Source organism: Nicotiana tabacum, chromosome 24, assembly GCF_000715075.1.
Source record: "Nicotiana tabacum cultivar K326 chromosome 24, ASM71507v2, whole genome shotgun sequence".
Classification (NCBI taxonomy): domain Eukaryota; kingdom Viridiplantae; phylum Streptophyta; class Magnoliopsida; order Solanales; family Solanaceae; genus Nicotiana; species Nicotiana tabacum.
The window spans coordinates 97,085,984-97,102,371 of NC_134103.1; the positions used below are offsets into that span (position 1 = coordinate 97,085,984).

At 36.5% G+C, this 16,388-nt stretch overlaps 1 protein-coding gene across 1 annotated transcript; it reads left to right on the top strand.

Moving 5' to 3' along the window:
- Positions 1 to 2,074: 2,074 nt before the first annotated feature.
- Positions 2,075 to 2,506, top strand: LOC142178333 (uncharacterized). Its single transcript, XM_075247664.1, has 2 exons — positions 2,075 to 2,187; positions 2,296 to 2,506. Exons 1-2 carry the CDS (start codon positions 2,075 to 2,077, stop codon positions 2,504 to 2,506), a joined length of 324 nt encoding a protein of 107 aa, XP_075103765.1.
- Positions 2,507 to 16,388: the final 13,882 nt, after the last annotated feature.

Sequence of the window (16,388 nt, forward strand, 5' to 3'; positions counted from 1 at the left end):
TCTGACACTTGACAGTTCTTGATTATAGACTGGACTAGCATAGTCACCCAATGATCTTCCAGGCCTGGGTGCTGCATTCTCGAACTGGTCTCAACCAAGGGTCGGTTTAGATTGAATCTTCAACCCCCATCATCGTTGACAGTCTCATCAGCAATTCATCGTGCAACTTCTAGTTGTGATGCCTCTCTTACAACTAAGTCTACTCTATCATTCTCTTCGTTTGCCATGGTATCTTGAGTCAAAGTTTGACCCAAGAATTTTTCTGTTAAGTCTTTTTCTATTCTCAGTTATCGCAGGTGTTTCTCCAACTCTGGTTCATAGGGTATCACTTCCTTTGAAGACGATCAAGTCATACACCAGAGAAATCAAACCTGCATCCTGCACATAAGTAAGAAAATAACTAAAGTAAAAATTGGTTCCTGAATTAGTACTAAAAACTATTTTAAACACTATTGATTGCCAATCCTCGACAACGATGCCAAAATTTGACGAGCGCAAAACACAACACCAAATTATTGCTCGCTAGTCAAAGATAGTATAGTTTAATTATCGTCTCCACAGGAATTGGATTTAAACAGTGTTCGAATAATCTTCAGTTGATTATTATCTAGGAAAATTAACACTTGATTTGATGACTATTACTACGATTAACTACTAAAAATTAAGCAAGTAACAACTGATCACAAAAGACAGCAGATGAGCAACAAAGAAATATCAATGAGAGAAATAAGGATATTTGACTAGATAGGTGCAAGATAATTGACTCGAGATCTAATTCTTGAGTTAATTCACTCTATAATACTGTTGATTCTCACGAATTCAACAGATAATCAGATTACACTTGACGTTAATGTTCCTCTTTCGATTAAACGTTAATTTCAGTAATAATCCGATTGAAGCACGGTAAACAATTGCAACAATAAAATGATGGTTATGATCTAAAGGGTAACTTCTTATGAATATTTCCCTATTTTCTAGTTCGATTAACAATTAAAGAGGCTCTTTCGATTACCTATTTGAGTCACAAATTTAAATAAGAGCATAAGATGTAATGCAATTCACTATAATGCTCTTCTTTCGATTTAGCAAAATAAGAAACATCTCCACAATCCGAATTAAAACTCCATCAATTAATTCTAACAATTATCAAGAATTGAATCCATAATCAAATTATCAAAACACCGTATCTGTCAATACCCTAATGAAATGTACTCCATAACTATGTAATAAGTCATCTCAATAAGGTTCAAAAATAAAGAAAATATCAATACTAATGTTTCGATACAAACTCCCGTATTGCACCGATTTTAGATTGAAATCTTGATGAATTCTTGTGTCTTCTTGCCTTGGTTGCTTCTCCAATCTTTCGTAGGTCAAAAGTCCCTTCAAAATTGTATTTTTGGTGTATTTATACAGTGTAGAAACAATTACGGATGAAACTACCCTTTCCTAGCCTAACATGGAAATCACTCTGACAATTTTGCACAGCCGCGCCGCACGCCACGCCGCCCAATGCGGCGCGTTAGTGAGGAAATCCAGAGAGCTTGCATTGTGCTTGTCAGACTACTTTTACACTGCCGCGCCGCACCTCGCGGCACTTCATGCAGCACGGTAGTGGCATTTTATCAGAGTAAATTCATGTATTCACTTTTTGATATCCGAACTTGGTTCTCGATCTCCGAACGTGATCCCGGATTAATTTTTTGGGCTTCTACTCAGGCTTCAAAGCTCCAACTTGTTCGATTTCGCTCCAAATTACCTAAATAGCTTAGAATTATTTCCTACAAGGCATAAAATATGTAATAGGTATAATTTACTATCAATTAAACTCAAATACACGTAAAATGCAATAATTAGAGTGCAATACTACGACTAAAATACGGGTTTCTAACTTACCGTCAACAACAATGGTAAAATTTGCATGGAGCATGCCAAAAAATGTTAAGCGTGTCAATTTCATGCCAACTACATCCACCAACCTCCAGAGCCTCTTCATCCAATTGTAGCTTCGTGTCCGTTTGATACGTGAGGACTTGATGTTATTGGACCACTTCCAAAGTCATCAAAGAGACAAATGTATATATTGGCTACCACAAACTACTTCTCTAGATGGGCTGAAGCTGTTCCACTCAAGAAAGTGAAAAAGGAAACTATTGCTGATTTTATCAAGTCAAATATAATTTTTAGGTAAGGCATACCAAGATACATAATCACTGATAATGGAACACCATTTGACAACAAGTTCGTAAGGAGTCTATGCGAGAAGTACAGTTTCAAGCAATATAAGTCTTCAAGGTATAATGCACCCGCCAACGGCCATGCTGAAGCTTTTAACAAGACGCTTGGTAACCTTTTGAAGAAAGTTTTTGCAAAGAATAAAAGGGACTGGCATGAGAAAATTGGTGAAGCTTTGTGGGTATACCGTATAACCTTCAAAACTGCAACACAATCAATTCCTTACTCTTTGGTGTATGGCGTAGAAGCAGTCCTTCCACTAGAGCAATGAATTCCATCATTGTGGATCGCAATCTAAGAAGGACTCACGTCCGAAGAGAATGCTCAACTTCACCTAGCAGATTTAGAGGCATTGGATGAGAAAAGATTGGAAGCGCAACAAAAAATGGAGTGCTATCGAGCTCGACTAGCTAGACCCTTCAACAAGAAAGTGCGTCCACAATCATACCAAGTGGGAGACTTGGTCCTAGCTATTCGAAGACCCATAATTCTCAACAAACGCATAGGCAACAAGTTTACTTCAAAATGAGATGGGCCATATGTTGTAAAAGAAGCATATTCAAGTGGCGCATACAAAATCGTTGATAAGGATGGTCTCAGAGTTGGTCCAATCAACGGTAAATTTCTGAAGCAATACTTCCCATGAAAGTCACCTATGCTCCTTGACACATGAGCCTAAACTGCATGTTGCTATACACCTAGCCCGCATGAGTCTATACTGTGTACGGCCAAAAAATAAAGAGTCTTCTAGGTTAAAATTCTCGAAAGAGGTGGCCTAGGCAAAAGTCAAGACCAATTAAAAAAAAGTCCGCTAGGTTGAAAACCTCGCGAGAGGCGGCATAAGCAAAAATTAGGACAAAACAAAAACCAAAAAAAACTCATCCCTCTAAACTACGTTATGACTTGATCTTCTTCACCGAGGTATGTAGGCAGCTTATTGTTTCATTCTAAGTTCAGTTGCATGAGTTTTTTTAAAAAAGGGTTGGCTTATGGGATCATCACGTTAACTCTTCCAAATGTAGATGCATATGCAAATAAGGCACCAAAGCATAAAAAACATTTTATTGCTTTAATATTGAAAGAGTTATGTACAACAATGATAAAAGTAAAATGAGACGTCATCCTATACAAGGAATCTAATGTCATGTAGACGATCAAAAGATAAGTCTGGTTGCCAACTCGTTCGTGAATTCTCCATATGATGGATCATCCTGATGGCATGCTCATGGTATTTAGCAGCTTCCATAATCCCTTAACTATGCATCTTGTAGTCGAGTTGTGGACGCAAGGATCTACTTCTTCTGTTTGAAGCTCCCTTACATGAGTATATGCATGACTCTCAAAAATTCCATCATAAGCTTCATGGATATCAAAAATTCGAGTATACACAACTTTTGGGAAATGAGTATTTTCACATGATGATCTCTCTACAACATCGGGTACGTCTTTTGCATGGAGATTTTACTTGTTTCTTATTGCCTGAAACATCAAGATATCTACATCTTATGTGCCTTCTTGGTCTGACATTCTTACCTTTTGAGCTCTTTCGCAAGTCTGCAAAAGAAATAAACAAGGAGATAAGATTTGCGATGATAGCCAAAGCCATTACATGCGAAGCTGTAGAATCAACTTCAAAAATATTTGTTAAGCTAGCTAAGAATGAATTGAGCCTCCATCTTTGACATGATTAGTTCTTAATGTCTGAATTTTATAGGATCAAACCGTTGGTGATTTTGACGCTCCTAATTCAACATACAAATTTTCTTGGCCGAAAGTACGCAAGCCTGAAAGCTCCTTGCAGTTAGGTCAACTTCAAAAGAATTCGGTTGACAGCCCGAAAACCGTTATGCAGTGAAATTCATATGTGTTGTAGGCCTATGATTTACTTTCTAACAGCACAAATAGATTGCTATTTGGAGATTCCTAGCTCGAGATATGAATTATTCCACAAAAGCGCGCAAAGCTGTAGATCAATTTCGGCAGATAGATGGAACAAATTTAAGAAATTGTTGGGGCCAATTTGGAAGGAATCCTTTAATGATATTTTGGCATTCCTATTTTTTGAGTATTCTTTCTAATGGCACAGACGGATCATGATTTGGGAACTCATAACTCGAGATATCAATCTTTTGGCAAGACTGTACAATGCTGTAAAGTTAAAATACTGGACACGTTTATCAGGTTCAAAACAATATTTCGGCTAATCCTCAAGAAATTCGGTGCTGAATTTTTGATATTTTCCAGCCCCTCGAGTTATGATTCTTTAGGAAGAAGCGGCTTATGATTTCATCGCTCCTGCATCAAGAAATAAATATATTTGCAGAGATGCGCTAGGTGCTTGCTCGCCAAAGTTGGAAAGGCCTACTCCGGTTGCCTTCCTCGTCAACCTGCAATGATGCGATGTGGTACATGTTGGCTCACCAATGATGAAATATTGTCTCTCTAAGCCTCCAAGAGTAGAGATTTTGTCGCCAAGGTTGAAAGGACACTTCATGTATCTCTCTCGCCAAGCCGCAACAAAGAGATGAGAGGTTCTCTAGCAATGCATCTTCTTAGGGATATCAAGATCACTGGAACTCTCGCAAATTCCTGCCAAAAAAATAATATCTTGAAAGTCCTCAGTGCCAATAGCAAGACGTTTCAGCAACATGACACTTCAACTCCACTCATAAATGTCAATGTAAAGGACATGAAACTTTTGATTTCACATGCTGTATTGGTGTCGACGGTGCAAAGCTCAGTTCAGCAGTAAGTATCAATGTTGACGACAAGATGCTTAATTCGACATAAGGCTTACTGATATCTTCCTGTAGAGTACTGTATACTTTGGTTCTTTCTGGTTGGGTTTGTTAACGATGATAGATGCATTCGGTGCACTAATTGAGACGTTATGCTTTCAGAACAATGCTTCATGGGCTAATGCTGATTTCGTTAGTGGTTCTGCTGCTTCATGAATACTTATCCACAGCCCTGTAGGATTGAGAAAGGTGTTCATATCACGTACTGAAAGACAATAATAATCCTAAGCAGATCTTTTCGTGTTTAAAATTTATTTACATGTCAAAGATAGGATCTAAGATGTACCTGGTGAAGAGAGTCTCGTTTCAAATTCTCTTCGATAGTGTGAAGACTCTATGCGTATCCATACCGAGACTGATCATTGCTATCAACTCTTTAATCAATGAACCCGCGAACAAATTAAATGAAAATATTATGTTGAAATATTTCCTCAAAAATCTCAACTCAAAAGTAGAAGAACAAGAAACACCTTTCTTGTAATATTATTTTTTCTCTTGGCTTTGTATTGCACTCTCACTTTCACAAGGTGATTTTTCTTCTCAAGACTTACTACCCAAAGTTGCACGACGAGAATTGTTCTTGTACGTTTTCTCTTAATTTTTTGGCTTCTTCAAATTATTATTTTTCACCATGGATTTTCATGCCAATAGGCCATATTTATAACCTCTGAAAATCCTTTTCCATTGTATCAAAGGAAAAGTTAGAGGCGGTCAACTTTTATACAATTCTAAACCGAAAGTAAGTTGCTATTGTTGAAAAATTGAATCCCATTCTAAATGAGATTGTGGCTGCCTACACATTGGACTTTCAAATACAATTCAAACTTGGATTCGTGTCTAAACCGAAAGTAAGTTTGCTATTAAAAAATTGAATCCCATTCTGAATGGAAGTGTGGCCACCGACATGTCCCTGTGGACTTTGACGTGAATCCAAATTCACTTGACAAAGTTTCCATCAGGCTTCTTTCTTAATTAATATTAAATAACATCTCTTATATAAAATAAGTTTTAATTATATATATCACATATATATCTTAACCAAAAGATATAATATAATTTTCTATTCCAAATAAAAAATTTTAATTTGTTCACAATATTAGTTATATCCTCTATGATAGCAAAGAATATATTAATATTTCATTTGGACAAATAACTAAATTTATTTGACTAACTAAATTCTTTAATTTAATTATCAAATAATAAAATAATTAATTCTTTAGCACAGATCAGAATACTCGTTAGTGTGCGACCCCATAGGTTCAATACTAAGCCAATAGTAAATTGATCACATCAATATACTAATCAAGGGTGGCGTCTAGTAACACTCCTTAATGACCGGATAGAATGAAGTATACAATTTACTCTCAAGAACTTGTAGAAGAATAATATAGAAATTCCTTCTGTCCTTTGGGTCACGCTAGGATATGGTTCAACTGTCAAATCTTAATAGGCAACCAACTATGTGTTCATGTAAAATATAATCGACCATTGAATGACCTAAGAACTCTTTTCTTCTTTCATTCAACTGCCCTGTCCAAGGTCTTAGTTCGGTCGTTTATAATTCATGACAACATGGAGCTTAAACTCATTACCAAGAGTTAACAAATTTTATCTTGTTCAATCACTAATTCTACAAGTATTTAATCGTACCCAATATCCTTTCAACTATCACCCTAGGGCCATAGGTGTCTAGTATCAAAGTACGATAAATAACTTATCAATTACTATGATGATATCAGGTCAAAGGAAACTCTTACATCACATTCTTCAAGAGAATATCCTATTGACAGTTTATGGTAATGGTAATTCTAACCATTAGGAATTATCCAATGAATCGGTTCAATGATCATATCTCTATATGCATCATCTATCCATGTGATTTAGTTAATGAGATCAACTAATCTTTATCCAATAAAGACAATCACATAAATATTGATCTAACCAGATTACTAATGTCCAAATTAATAATTCTACGATCAAGAATAAATTTAGATTAAATTATAAGAAACTTTACTCTGACTATTATGATCTCCATCATGATGATAAGTCTCAAAATTTAATCAAAGACCTTATTAAATTAATCAAGCAATTAATAGTAACTATGATAAATGAATATCAAATTCCATATATTTTTATATCAAATAACATTCACAAAATCATATTCAAATCATCAAATATGAGATTGGATCTAGGGCATATTTAATATATCCCTAGCAATCTCCCACTTGCACTAGAGCCAATCGCTCTTGTACTTCATTCCCAATTTCCACTTGTGCTTGTCAGACTCCTTTGCTCCAAGAGCTTTAGTGAATGGGTTTGCAGCATTTTTCTTTCCATCAACTTTTTGAATCTTGACGTCTCCACGTTCAATGATCTCTCTTATCAAGTGATACCTTCGCAGGACGTGTTTGGATTTTTGGTGTGATCTTGGTTCTTTTTCTTGAGCAATGGCTCCAGTATTGTCACACAATAATGGAACTGCACCTTTTATTGAAGGAACAATACCAAGTTCAGTTAATAACGTTTTCATCCATACAGCTTCCTTAGCAGCTTCACTAGCTGCTATATATTCAGCTTCAGTGACTGAATCAACAACTGTAGCTTGTTTGGAGCTTTTCCAAATCACTGCACCACCATTTAAGGTGAATACATAACCAGAAATAGATTTGCTATCATCTCTATCTGAAGAGAAGCTTGCATCAGTATAACCTTCAAGTTTCAACTCAGAATCTCCATAAATGAGGAATTGGTCTTTAGTCCTTCTTAAGTACTTAAGAATGGTCTTTACCACCTTCCAATGTTCCTCACCAGGATTTGCCTGATATTGGCTAGTCACTCCTAGTGCATAAGCCATATCAGGATGTGTACATGTAATGGTATACATGATAGGTCCCATTGCACTAGCCTATGTGATCCTACTCATGCGTTCTCTTTCTTCAGGTGTTTTAGGACAATCCTCCCTACTGAGAGTAATTCCAGCGCCTATTGGTAGATAGCCATTTTTGGAACTATCCATATTATACCTCTTTAAGATGCTATCAATGTACAAGGACTGGGAAAGCCCAAGCAACTTCCTAGATCTATCTCAATAGATCTTTATTCCCAATAAATAAGCTGCTTCTCCTAAGTCTTTCATGGAGAAGTGTTCAGATAGCCAAATCTTGGTACTTTGCAATGCTGGTACATCATTCCGGATGAGAAATATATCAACATAAAGTATTAAGAATATAATTGTGCTCCCACTAACCTTTTTGTACACACAAGGCTCGTCTTTGCATCTAACAAAATTAAACTTTTCAATTGTCTTGTTAAAGTGAATATTCTAACTTCGAGAAGCTTGCTTTAGTCCATAAATAGATCTATGTAGCTTGCAAATTTTATTATGATCAGACGGAGATGTTAAACCTTCAGGTTGTGTCATGTACACATCCTCTTCTTGCTCAACATTAAGAAAAGCTGTTTTCACATCCATTTGCCATATTTCATAATCGTACTATGCTGCTATAGCAAGAAAAATCCGAATTGATTTGAGCATTGCCACGGGAGATAAAGTCTCATCATAGTCGACACCTTCTTTCTGACGATATCCCTTGGCAACAAGACGGGCTTTGTAGGTCTCCACCTTTCCGTCTACTCCAATCTTTTTCTTAAAAACCCATTTACAACCTATAGGTTTTATATCCTTTGAAGGTTCAACTAAAGTCCATACTTTATTTTCCTTCATGGATTCCATTTTGGATTCCATGGCCTTTTTCCATCTCTCATAGTCAGAACTTTGTATAGCCTCTTCATAGGTCTTAAGGTCATCATCATTATGATCAACCTCATTTGATACATAATCTTGTACCATTAGATTTAATCTAATTGGTACATGATGTTCTCGTGTAGACCTTCTACGAGGTGCTTGTGCAACTTGTTCACCTTGTGTTGGATTTGGCTGTTCTTCAATTTGGTTTGGAACTGGTTCATTAACCTTTTCTTGAACTACATTTAGTTCTTGAACTTCAACCATTGAAGATGGCAACTTCCTTATCAACTTCATAACATCCAATAAAGGTTCTTCAACTTGTGTCTCATGATCTTGATATTGTGTTGATTCATTGGTTTCTTGAATTTCATCAAGTTCTATTTCTCTACTATAATTTTCTTCTAAAAGAAATTCCTTTTCCAAAAAGGTTGCTCCTCTAGCCACAAACACTTTATGGTCAGAAGGGTGATAGAAATAATATCCCATTTTTTCTTTGGGATACCAATGAACCTACACTTATCAGATCTTGAGTCAAGTTTATCAGTTTACAGTCTCTTAACATAAGCTGGACAACCCCAAACTTTAATATGCTTAAGGTTAGGCTTACGTCCTTTCCATATCTCATATGGTGTTGTAGAGACTGACTTAGTGAGAACTTTATTAAGCAAGTATGTTGCTGCTTCCAAAGAATATCCCCATAAATATAATGGAAGATCAATGAACCCCATCATAGATCTCACCATATCTAATAAGATTCGATTTCTCCTTTCAGACACACCATTATGTTCTGGTGTTCCTGGAGGTGTCCACTGTGAGATAATCCCATTCTCTTTGAGATACCTCGTAAAATCTTCAGTAAGATATTCTCCACCTCTATCAGACCTTATTACCTTGATACTTTTACCCGTCTGTTTCTCAACTTCACTACGGAACCTTTTGAACATTTCAAAAGATTCAGATTGTGTTTCGCAAGATATACAAATCCATATCTTGACATATCATCAGTGAATGTGATGAAGTAAGAATATCCACCTCTATCTTGAATTTTTATTGGCCCACAAGCATCTGTATGAATTAGTCCCAATAATTCACTAGCTCTTTCTCCACTTCCAGTAAATGGAGATTTGGTCATTTTTTCTTTGAGACAAGATTCACAAGTTGGATATAATTTAAAATCATACTTGTCAAGGTACCCTTTCTTATACAACTTTTTAATTCTTTTCTCTCCAATATGGCCAAGCCTACAATGCCAATGGTATGTATGATTTGCTTGATCATCTCTTTTCCTCTTAAGACTTGAAACATGCATAATCGAATTAACATTCACATTAGGTAAGACATACATATCATGTTTGAGATAGCCATTCACATATAAATTATCACCATAATAAATAGAGCAAATACCATTGCTTATAATAATGTGAAAACCACGTTTGTCTAACATAGAAGTTGAAATTATGTTCGAAACAAATTTAGGAACGTAATAACAATCATCCAACATAAGTACTTTGCCCGTAAGAATTATTAAAGAAATTGATCCTATAGCTACGGCCGCAACTTTTGTACCATTTCCAACTTGTAGATTAATTTCTCCTTTCTTCAACCTTCTACTTATTTGGAACCACTGCAACATATTGCAGATGTTATAACCACTGCCAATATATAATACCCATAATGAAGCATCAGTAGTAGTTAAAGAAACTTTGAAAATATTTTTTATTTGAGTCTTATCTTGTTTCTTGTTATTTAGAGTTGCAAAATACTCCTTGCAGTTTCTCTTCCAATGTCCTATCTTCATACAATGGAAACATTTAGCATCAGATTGATCATCTTTGCCTCCTTTTCCTTTGGGTTTGGTCACACCACCCTTAGGCGCAGTAGGCTTCTTCTTGAGTTTATTTTTACCCTTACCCTTCTTCTTATAAGAGTTTCCAACAAACATGACAGTTCCTTTCTTCTTCTCAGATGCAAGTTGATTCTCATAATCAATCAACATGTTAAGCATCTCATGAAGTTCACAATCCATTTTATGCATATTGAAATTAATAACAAATTGTGAAAAGGATTCAGAGAGTGACTGCAAGATCAAATCTTGAGAAATTTCTTTACTCCGTTTACACCCCAACTTCTCAAATTCTTCAATAAGATCAATCATATGATTGACATAGGGTCCAACTGGAGAGTTTCCAGTCAATTTGGATCCAAATAAAGCCTTAGATAGCTGGTATCTAGCTGTCCTACTTTGTGTACCAAACATCTTCTTAAGATGTTCAATGATTGCGGTTGGATCCATATCTAGATGTTTCCTCTAGAGCTAAGAACTCATAGAAGCAAGAATGATGTATTTGGTAGTAAGACATTCTTCCAAGTATTTCTAATAGATCTTGGTGGCATGATCATCATCCTCATTCGGGACTTCTTTGGCAGGCTTATCGATCACATCAATAAGCTTTTCATGCATGAGAACAATTCCCAAATTTCTATACCAATCATCAAAGTTTGGTTCTACCAACTTGTTGGTCTCAAGTATTCCACGCAGTGATATAGCAGACATATTGAGAAATCTAAAATATAGAAAAGAAAATACAAGAACATATTTACACATATCATAAAGATATGGACTTTTATCTAAATGATATTTTCACTAATTATTTTAAACTATTTACCCTCATTATAGTTTAAGCAATCTTAATTTCTGTTAGTGGAGTAAAGGAATCATTCAACAATATGTATGAGCCACTTCGAAGTCAAGTCATTTCTCACATATATTTTAAAGGTAGGTATACTTACCAATTGCATCCCCATACAATTTCCTTAAATAACTCTATGTCAATTAGTTCCCTGATAGTCAGGTCGATCCTATTGGCATAGTTGAGTTCAACCATCATGATAACAAAAAACTTATTAAATTAAATAATTCTTTAACAAGGTGTCTAGTGTAAAATTAAATAATTCTTTCCATCCATGCATCTAAGTCAATAAATAATTTTAATATATTCTCGAACTATAAGTATCCTGGTTGTCAGGTCGCTCTTTATAAACAAGAAGTAAATAAAATTATTTATTTTGTTAGATAGCTTTACAATACAATATCTTATATTTTATTAGTAAGAACTCAAATTTTAACAAGAGGGAATTGTTACTAAAACAACTTTTAATAACAAGATGATCAAATCTTTTATAGAACATTAATTTTGTTCAAGTTGTCTACACGCGTACTCCTAAATTAATTTACATAACATGTAATAAATAATTCAAAATCATATAACGAACAAGCATGTGACATAAAAACGAAATTCAACATACTTCTAACATGTTTATCTTAATATCACATAAAATAATTCATGCCAGAACATTATTATTAATTAATATCTCATAAACTAATAACAATTAAAATAATTGTATAATCTAATAACCTATTATATATTACCTGTTGTATCTTATACAAAATTTCAAATTCAAGTTACGAACTATCTCAACAGTTTAACTTAAATGAATACATATTTTATTCACAATAAAATTATAATGAGCCGACATGCCGTTTTGAGATCTAGCGTGTAGTTCGGTGGTTTGGGGCCATGAGTAGCTTCACTTCAAGTATTATGACTTGTACGTGTGGTCAGAATTGAGTTTCGGGAAGTTCAGAGTTGATTTGCAAAGAACATTCTAAATTCAGAATTGGGATTTGAAATGACCATGGAATTGGGATTTGAAGGTCCCAACAGGTTCGTATGCTGATTTTGGACTTGTGCGTATATCCGAATCGAGTTTTGGACGACCTGGGAGCGTTTCAGCGCTTATTGTAGAAGGTTGGCATTTTGAAAGAATTTCATGAATTTGGTTTAAAGTGTATTTCAATGTTATTGACGTTCGTTTGGGATTCTGAGCATGGGAATGGCTCCGTATGGTGATTTTGGTCTTAGGCGCGTGCCTGGACGTTGATTTGGAGGTCCGCAGGTCATTTCGGCGTCAATTGGCGAAAGTTAAAAATTTGGATGATTTTGAGAAGTTTGACCGGGAGTGGACTTTTTGATATCGGGGTCGTATTCTGATTCCGGAAGTTGGAGTAGGTCCGTAATGTCAAACATGACTAGGTCAATCAGACGTGATTTGTAAGGTTTTGGCATCGAATGTAGAAGTTTAAAGTTCTAAAATTCATTACGATCGAATTGGGGGTGTGACTCGTGTTTTGGACTTTGTTTGACGTGATTTGAGGCCTCGAGCAAGTTTGTGTCATGTTTTGGGATATGTTGATGTGATTGGATGGGGTCCCGGGGGCGTCGGGTGTGTTCCGGGGTGGTTTCAAATCAATTTTATCGCATTTGTAAGGAAGGAGTTCGCATTTGCGAGGGTGGGAAATTTCTGAGGGGTTCGCATTTGCGAACATTTTATCGCTTTTGCGAATCTGTCCTCTACGCATTTGCAAAGATTTTGGTCGCAAATGCGACCTTGGCAGGGTGGCTCTCCTTCGCATTTGCGATGCTTTTTTCGTAATTGCGACCATCGCATTTGCAAACCAGAAGTCGCAAATGCGACGTCTGCGACTGGAGCAAGGGCTTTTATTTCGGGACTTAGCTCATTCCCCTCATTTCCCACTTGAACTTAGGCGGCTTTGGAGAGCATCTTGAGAGGGGTTCCATCAACATCAAAGAGTTAAGTGATTCCCGTGTATTTTGAGTTAAATACTTGGATTATACATAGATTTTAACATGGAAATTCATGAAGAATTGTAGAAATTTAGGGTTTTGGTGAAAAACCTAGAAATTAGTATTTTTGAATTTTGACCACGAATTTGGGCATAAAATTGAGAATAATCTATATATTTATATTCGTGATGCTATAGGTAATGTTTATCTTCGAAATATTTTGAAATCTAGGCACGTGGGCCTAAGGGTGATTTTTATTGACTTTTCGAGCGGAGTTGGGAATTATTGTAAATTGGATTCTAATGAGTATTAGAGTATATATTTATGGATTTGCACATTTATTGACTAGTTTTGGAGTGATGGGCATCAGTTTGAGTTGTTGGAAAGGCTTTGGAACCGGTTATTCAGAGCGAAGTAAGTTTCTTTTCTAACCTTGTAAGAGGGAATTAACCCTATAGGTGAATTGAATTAAAGTGTGCTTCTATTTGTGGGGGCTACGTACGCACGAGCTGACGAGAGTCCGTATGTAGCTACAAATTATGCTATTATCCGGGTAGTCTAGGATCCATATCATTCTATACTTACAATGTTTGTACCCTACTTGTTAACTTAATTGTTTAAGTCTTTTGAAACCTGATAAAAGAATTAAATTTCACTTACTTGAAGTTGTGAATGGAAAACGTGACTGTTATTGAGAATTTATGTTTTTCTTAAAATAGTTTCTATTTGTGGAGCGGGCCGAATGCCTCGATAGCACATAGATACAATTATGGTTCATGTCGTTCGACCCTCGGCAATGTACAATTTAAATATTATGTCTGATCGGGCCGTGACCTCGGCATAATTTGCGCATTATAAATCTTTGGAACCAGTTATAATTGATATTGCTTCTTTGGCTTGAGATATAAATTATTAAATGATGGGAATAAATTTGGAAAAATTTCCTATTAATAAAAGATTGCCCATTCACTTCTTGTTATTGAGTTTACAGTTGTTTCATACAATCCGTGCTTAAGTATAATATTGGTATTTATCGTTAGCCCCTAGTAAGTGTCGGAGTCGACCACTCGTCACTAATTCTTTGAGGTTAGACTAGATACTTATTGGGTACGCATTGATTTACGTACTCATACTACACTTGCTGCACATTTTTGTGCAGGTGCATATATGTGTAGCAGACTTGTGGGCGCAGAGGCGCGGCTATTTCGGGGATTTAGGTGAGCCGCATCCCATGTTGCGAATTCACAGGAGAAGTCTAATTGTACTTTCAGACAGATGTTGTATTTCTAATATATTTCCTAGTTGATGCTCCTGTACTTGTGACACCGGGGTTTGGGGGTGATTATGGGCTGTTCAGTATTGTAGTTGTGAAAATACTATCATTTACTTTGTAAAGTCTATCTCTTGCTATTTAATTGAAGGAAATTTTGATTTCAAAATTATTCAAATAAGTAAATAAGCAATTATTGTTGGCTGGCCTGAAAGCGGTGTTAGACGCCATCACGACCTCTAATGGAATTTGGGTCGTAACAACTTGGTATTAGAGCACTAGGTTCACTTAGGTCTCACGAGTCATGTGCAAGTCTAGTAGAGTCTTGCGGATCGGTACAGAGACGTCTGTACTTATCTTCGAGAGGCTACAGGGCTGTTAGAAGCATTTTCCTTCTTGATTCCTCATCGTGCAATTTGATTCCTTTGAGGCTTATGTCTTCATTCCCTTACTATTCAATCTTATGCGACGTGAATCGCTTGTTATAAATTGGGAATCGAGGAATTTTAATGGCACTACAGATGTAATGCATGATGTTTCTCCCTGCATATTTGATTGGGCTAATGTCGTCACCTTGCGGAAGGATGTTCTTTTGTTCCAGCTCAGTATCAGTATTTTCTATAGTTTCAAGACTGTGCACGGGTTGCTACGATGTCTATGAGTTATTATAGCACTGTATTGATGTAATGGTAGGATACTTGTCTACGTGTCGGGGCACTGAATGATTCTAAAGGAGGTTTTTCTCAATGCATGATTCATAGTTTCAGTGTTTTATTTCTAGCGGAGGAAAGGCAATCAGATTAAGAATGGTTAGCTTTGGATTGATGGAGTAACGCGACTTGGTATTTTCAAGCGTGGTGGAATCTTCATCTGTGATGTGGTGTCGTCATCCTTGATTGAATGTGTTAAGCTTGCCGGTGTTATGGCCTTCTTCAAAATTGCCTTTGGAGCAGAGTATTGTGAATGGTGCCGGGGAAGCAGCTGTTAGAAGTCGCAGTGTGCTCTGGTTCAGAATCGAATCGGTGATCCTAATGTTGATGGCTCAAGGAAGATGATCTTCAAGGAGGTTTAGACTTGGTGGCGATCTGTTGGTTCAGGTGCTACAGAGATGAATTTTTATTTAAGGCAACAACTGGGAAGCGAAGGATGATGAAGGACATATGGGAGGTGTCTTGCGGTGGTTAAACTTCTAGAAGGCCAAGTGTAAGAAAACAAAAGTTGAGTAGTTGCTTAAAGGAGAGGGTCTGGCCAAAGTGGGAGAGTGACCGGGTAGTATATGGGTTCTGTGGTAGGATAGCTACACGCGTTGAGGAAAGTTTAGAATGATTTGGAACTCATGGTAGACAGTGATAAAGTCTATGAACTTAATTTGGAATATTGGCTGCTATACGGAGAAAGGTTGGATACGACGGAAATGAGTTGCTTGATATGAAGAAGGATACACCATGACTTTGTATTGGAATGTATTGTCGCACCTTTAGTTGATGTCCATGAGGAGTGAAAGGACTTGTACGACTGGTGAATGAGCACGGGATCAGGATGGTTTATTGGTTTCGTGGTAATTGTACTCGGTGCAGCGTTGTTGGAAGATGTCGGCATGGAATTTCTACATGTGGGTTATTTCCAGTGAGCAGGTTAATGGTTGCGTGGTGTTGACGAAGCTTCTCCGAAGAATTCTACTGGCTACCCGG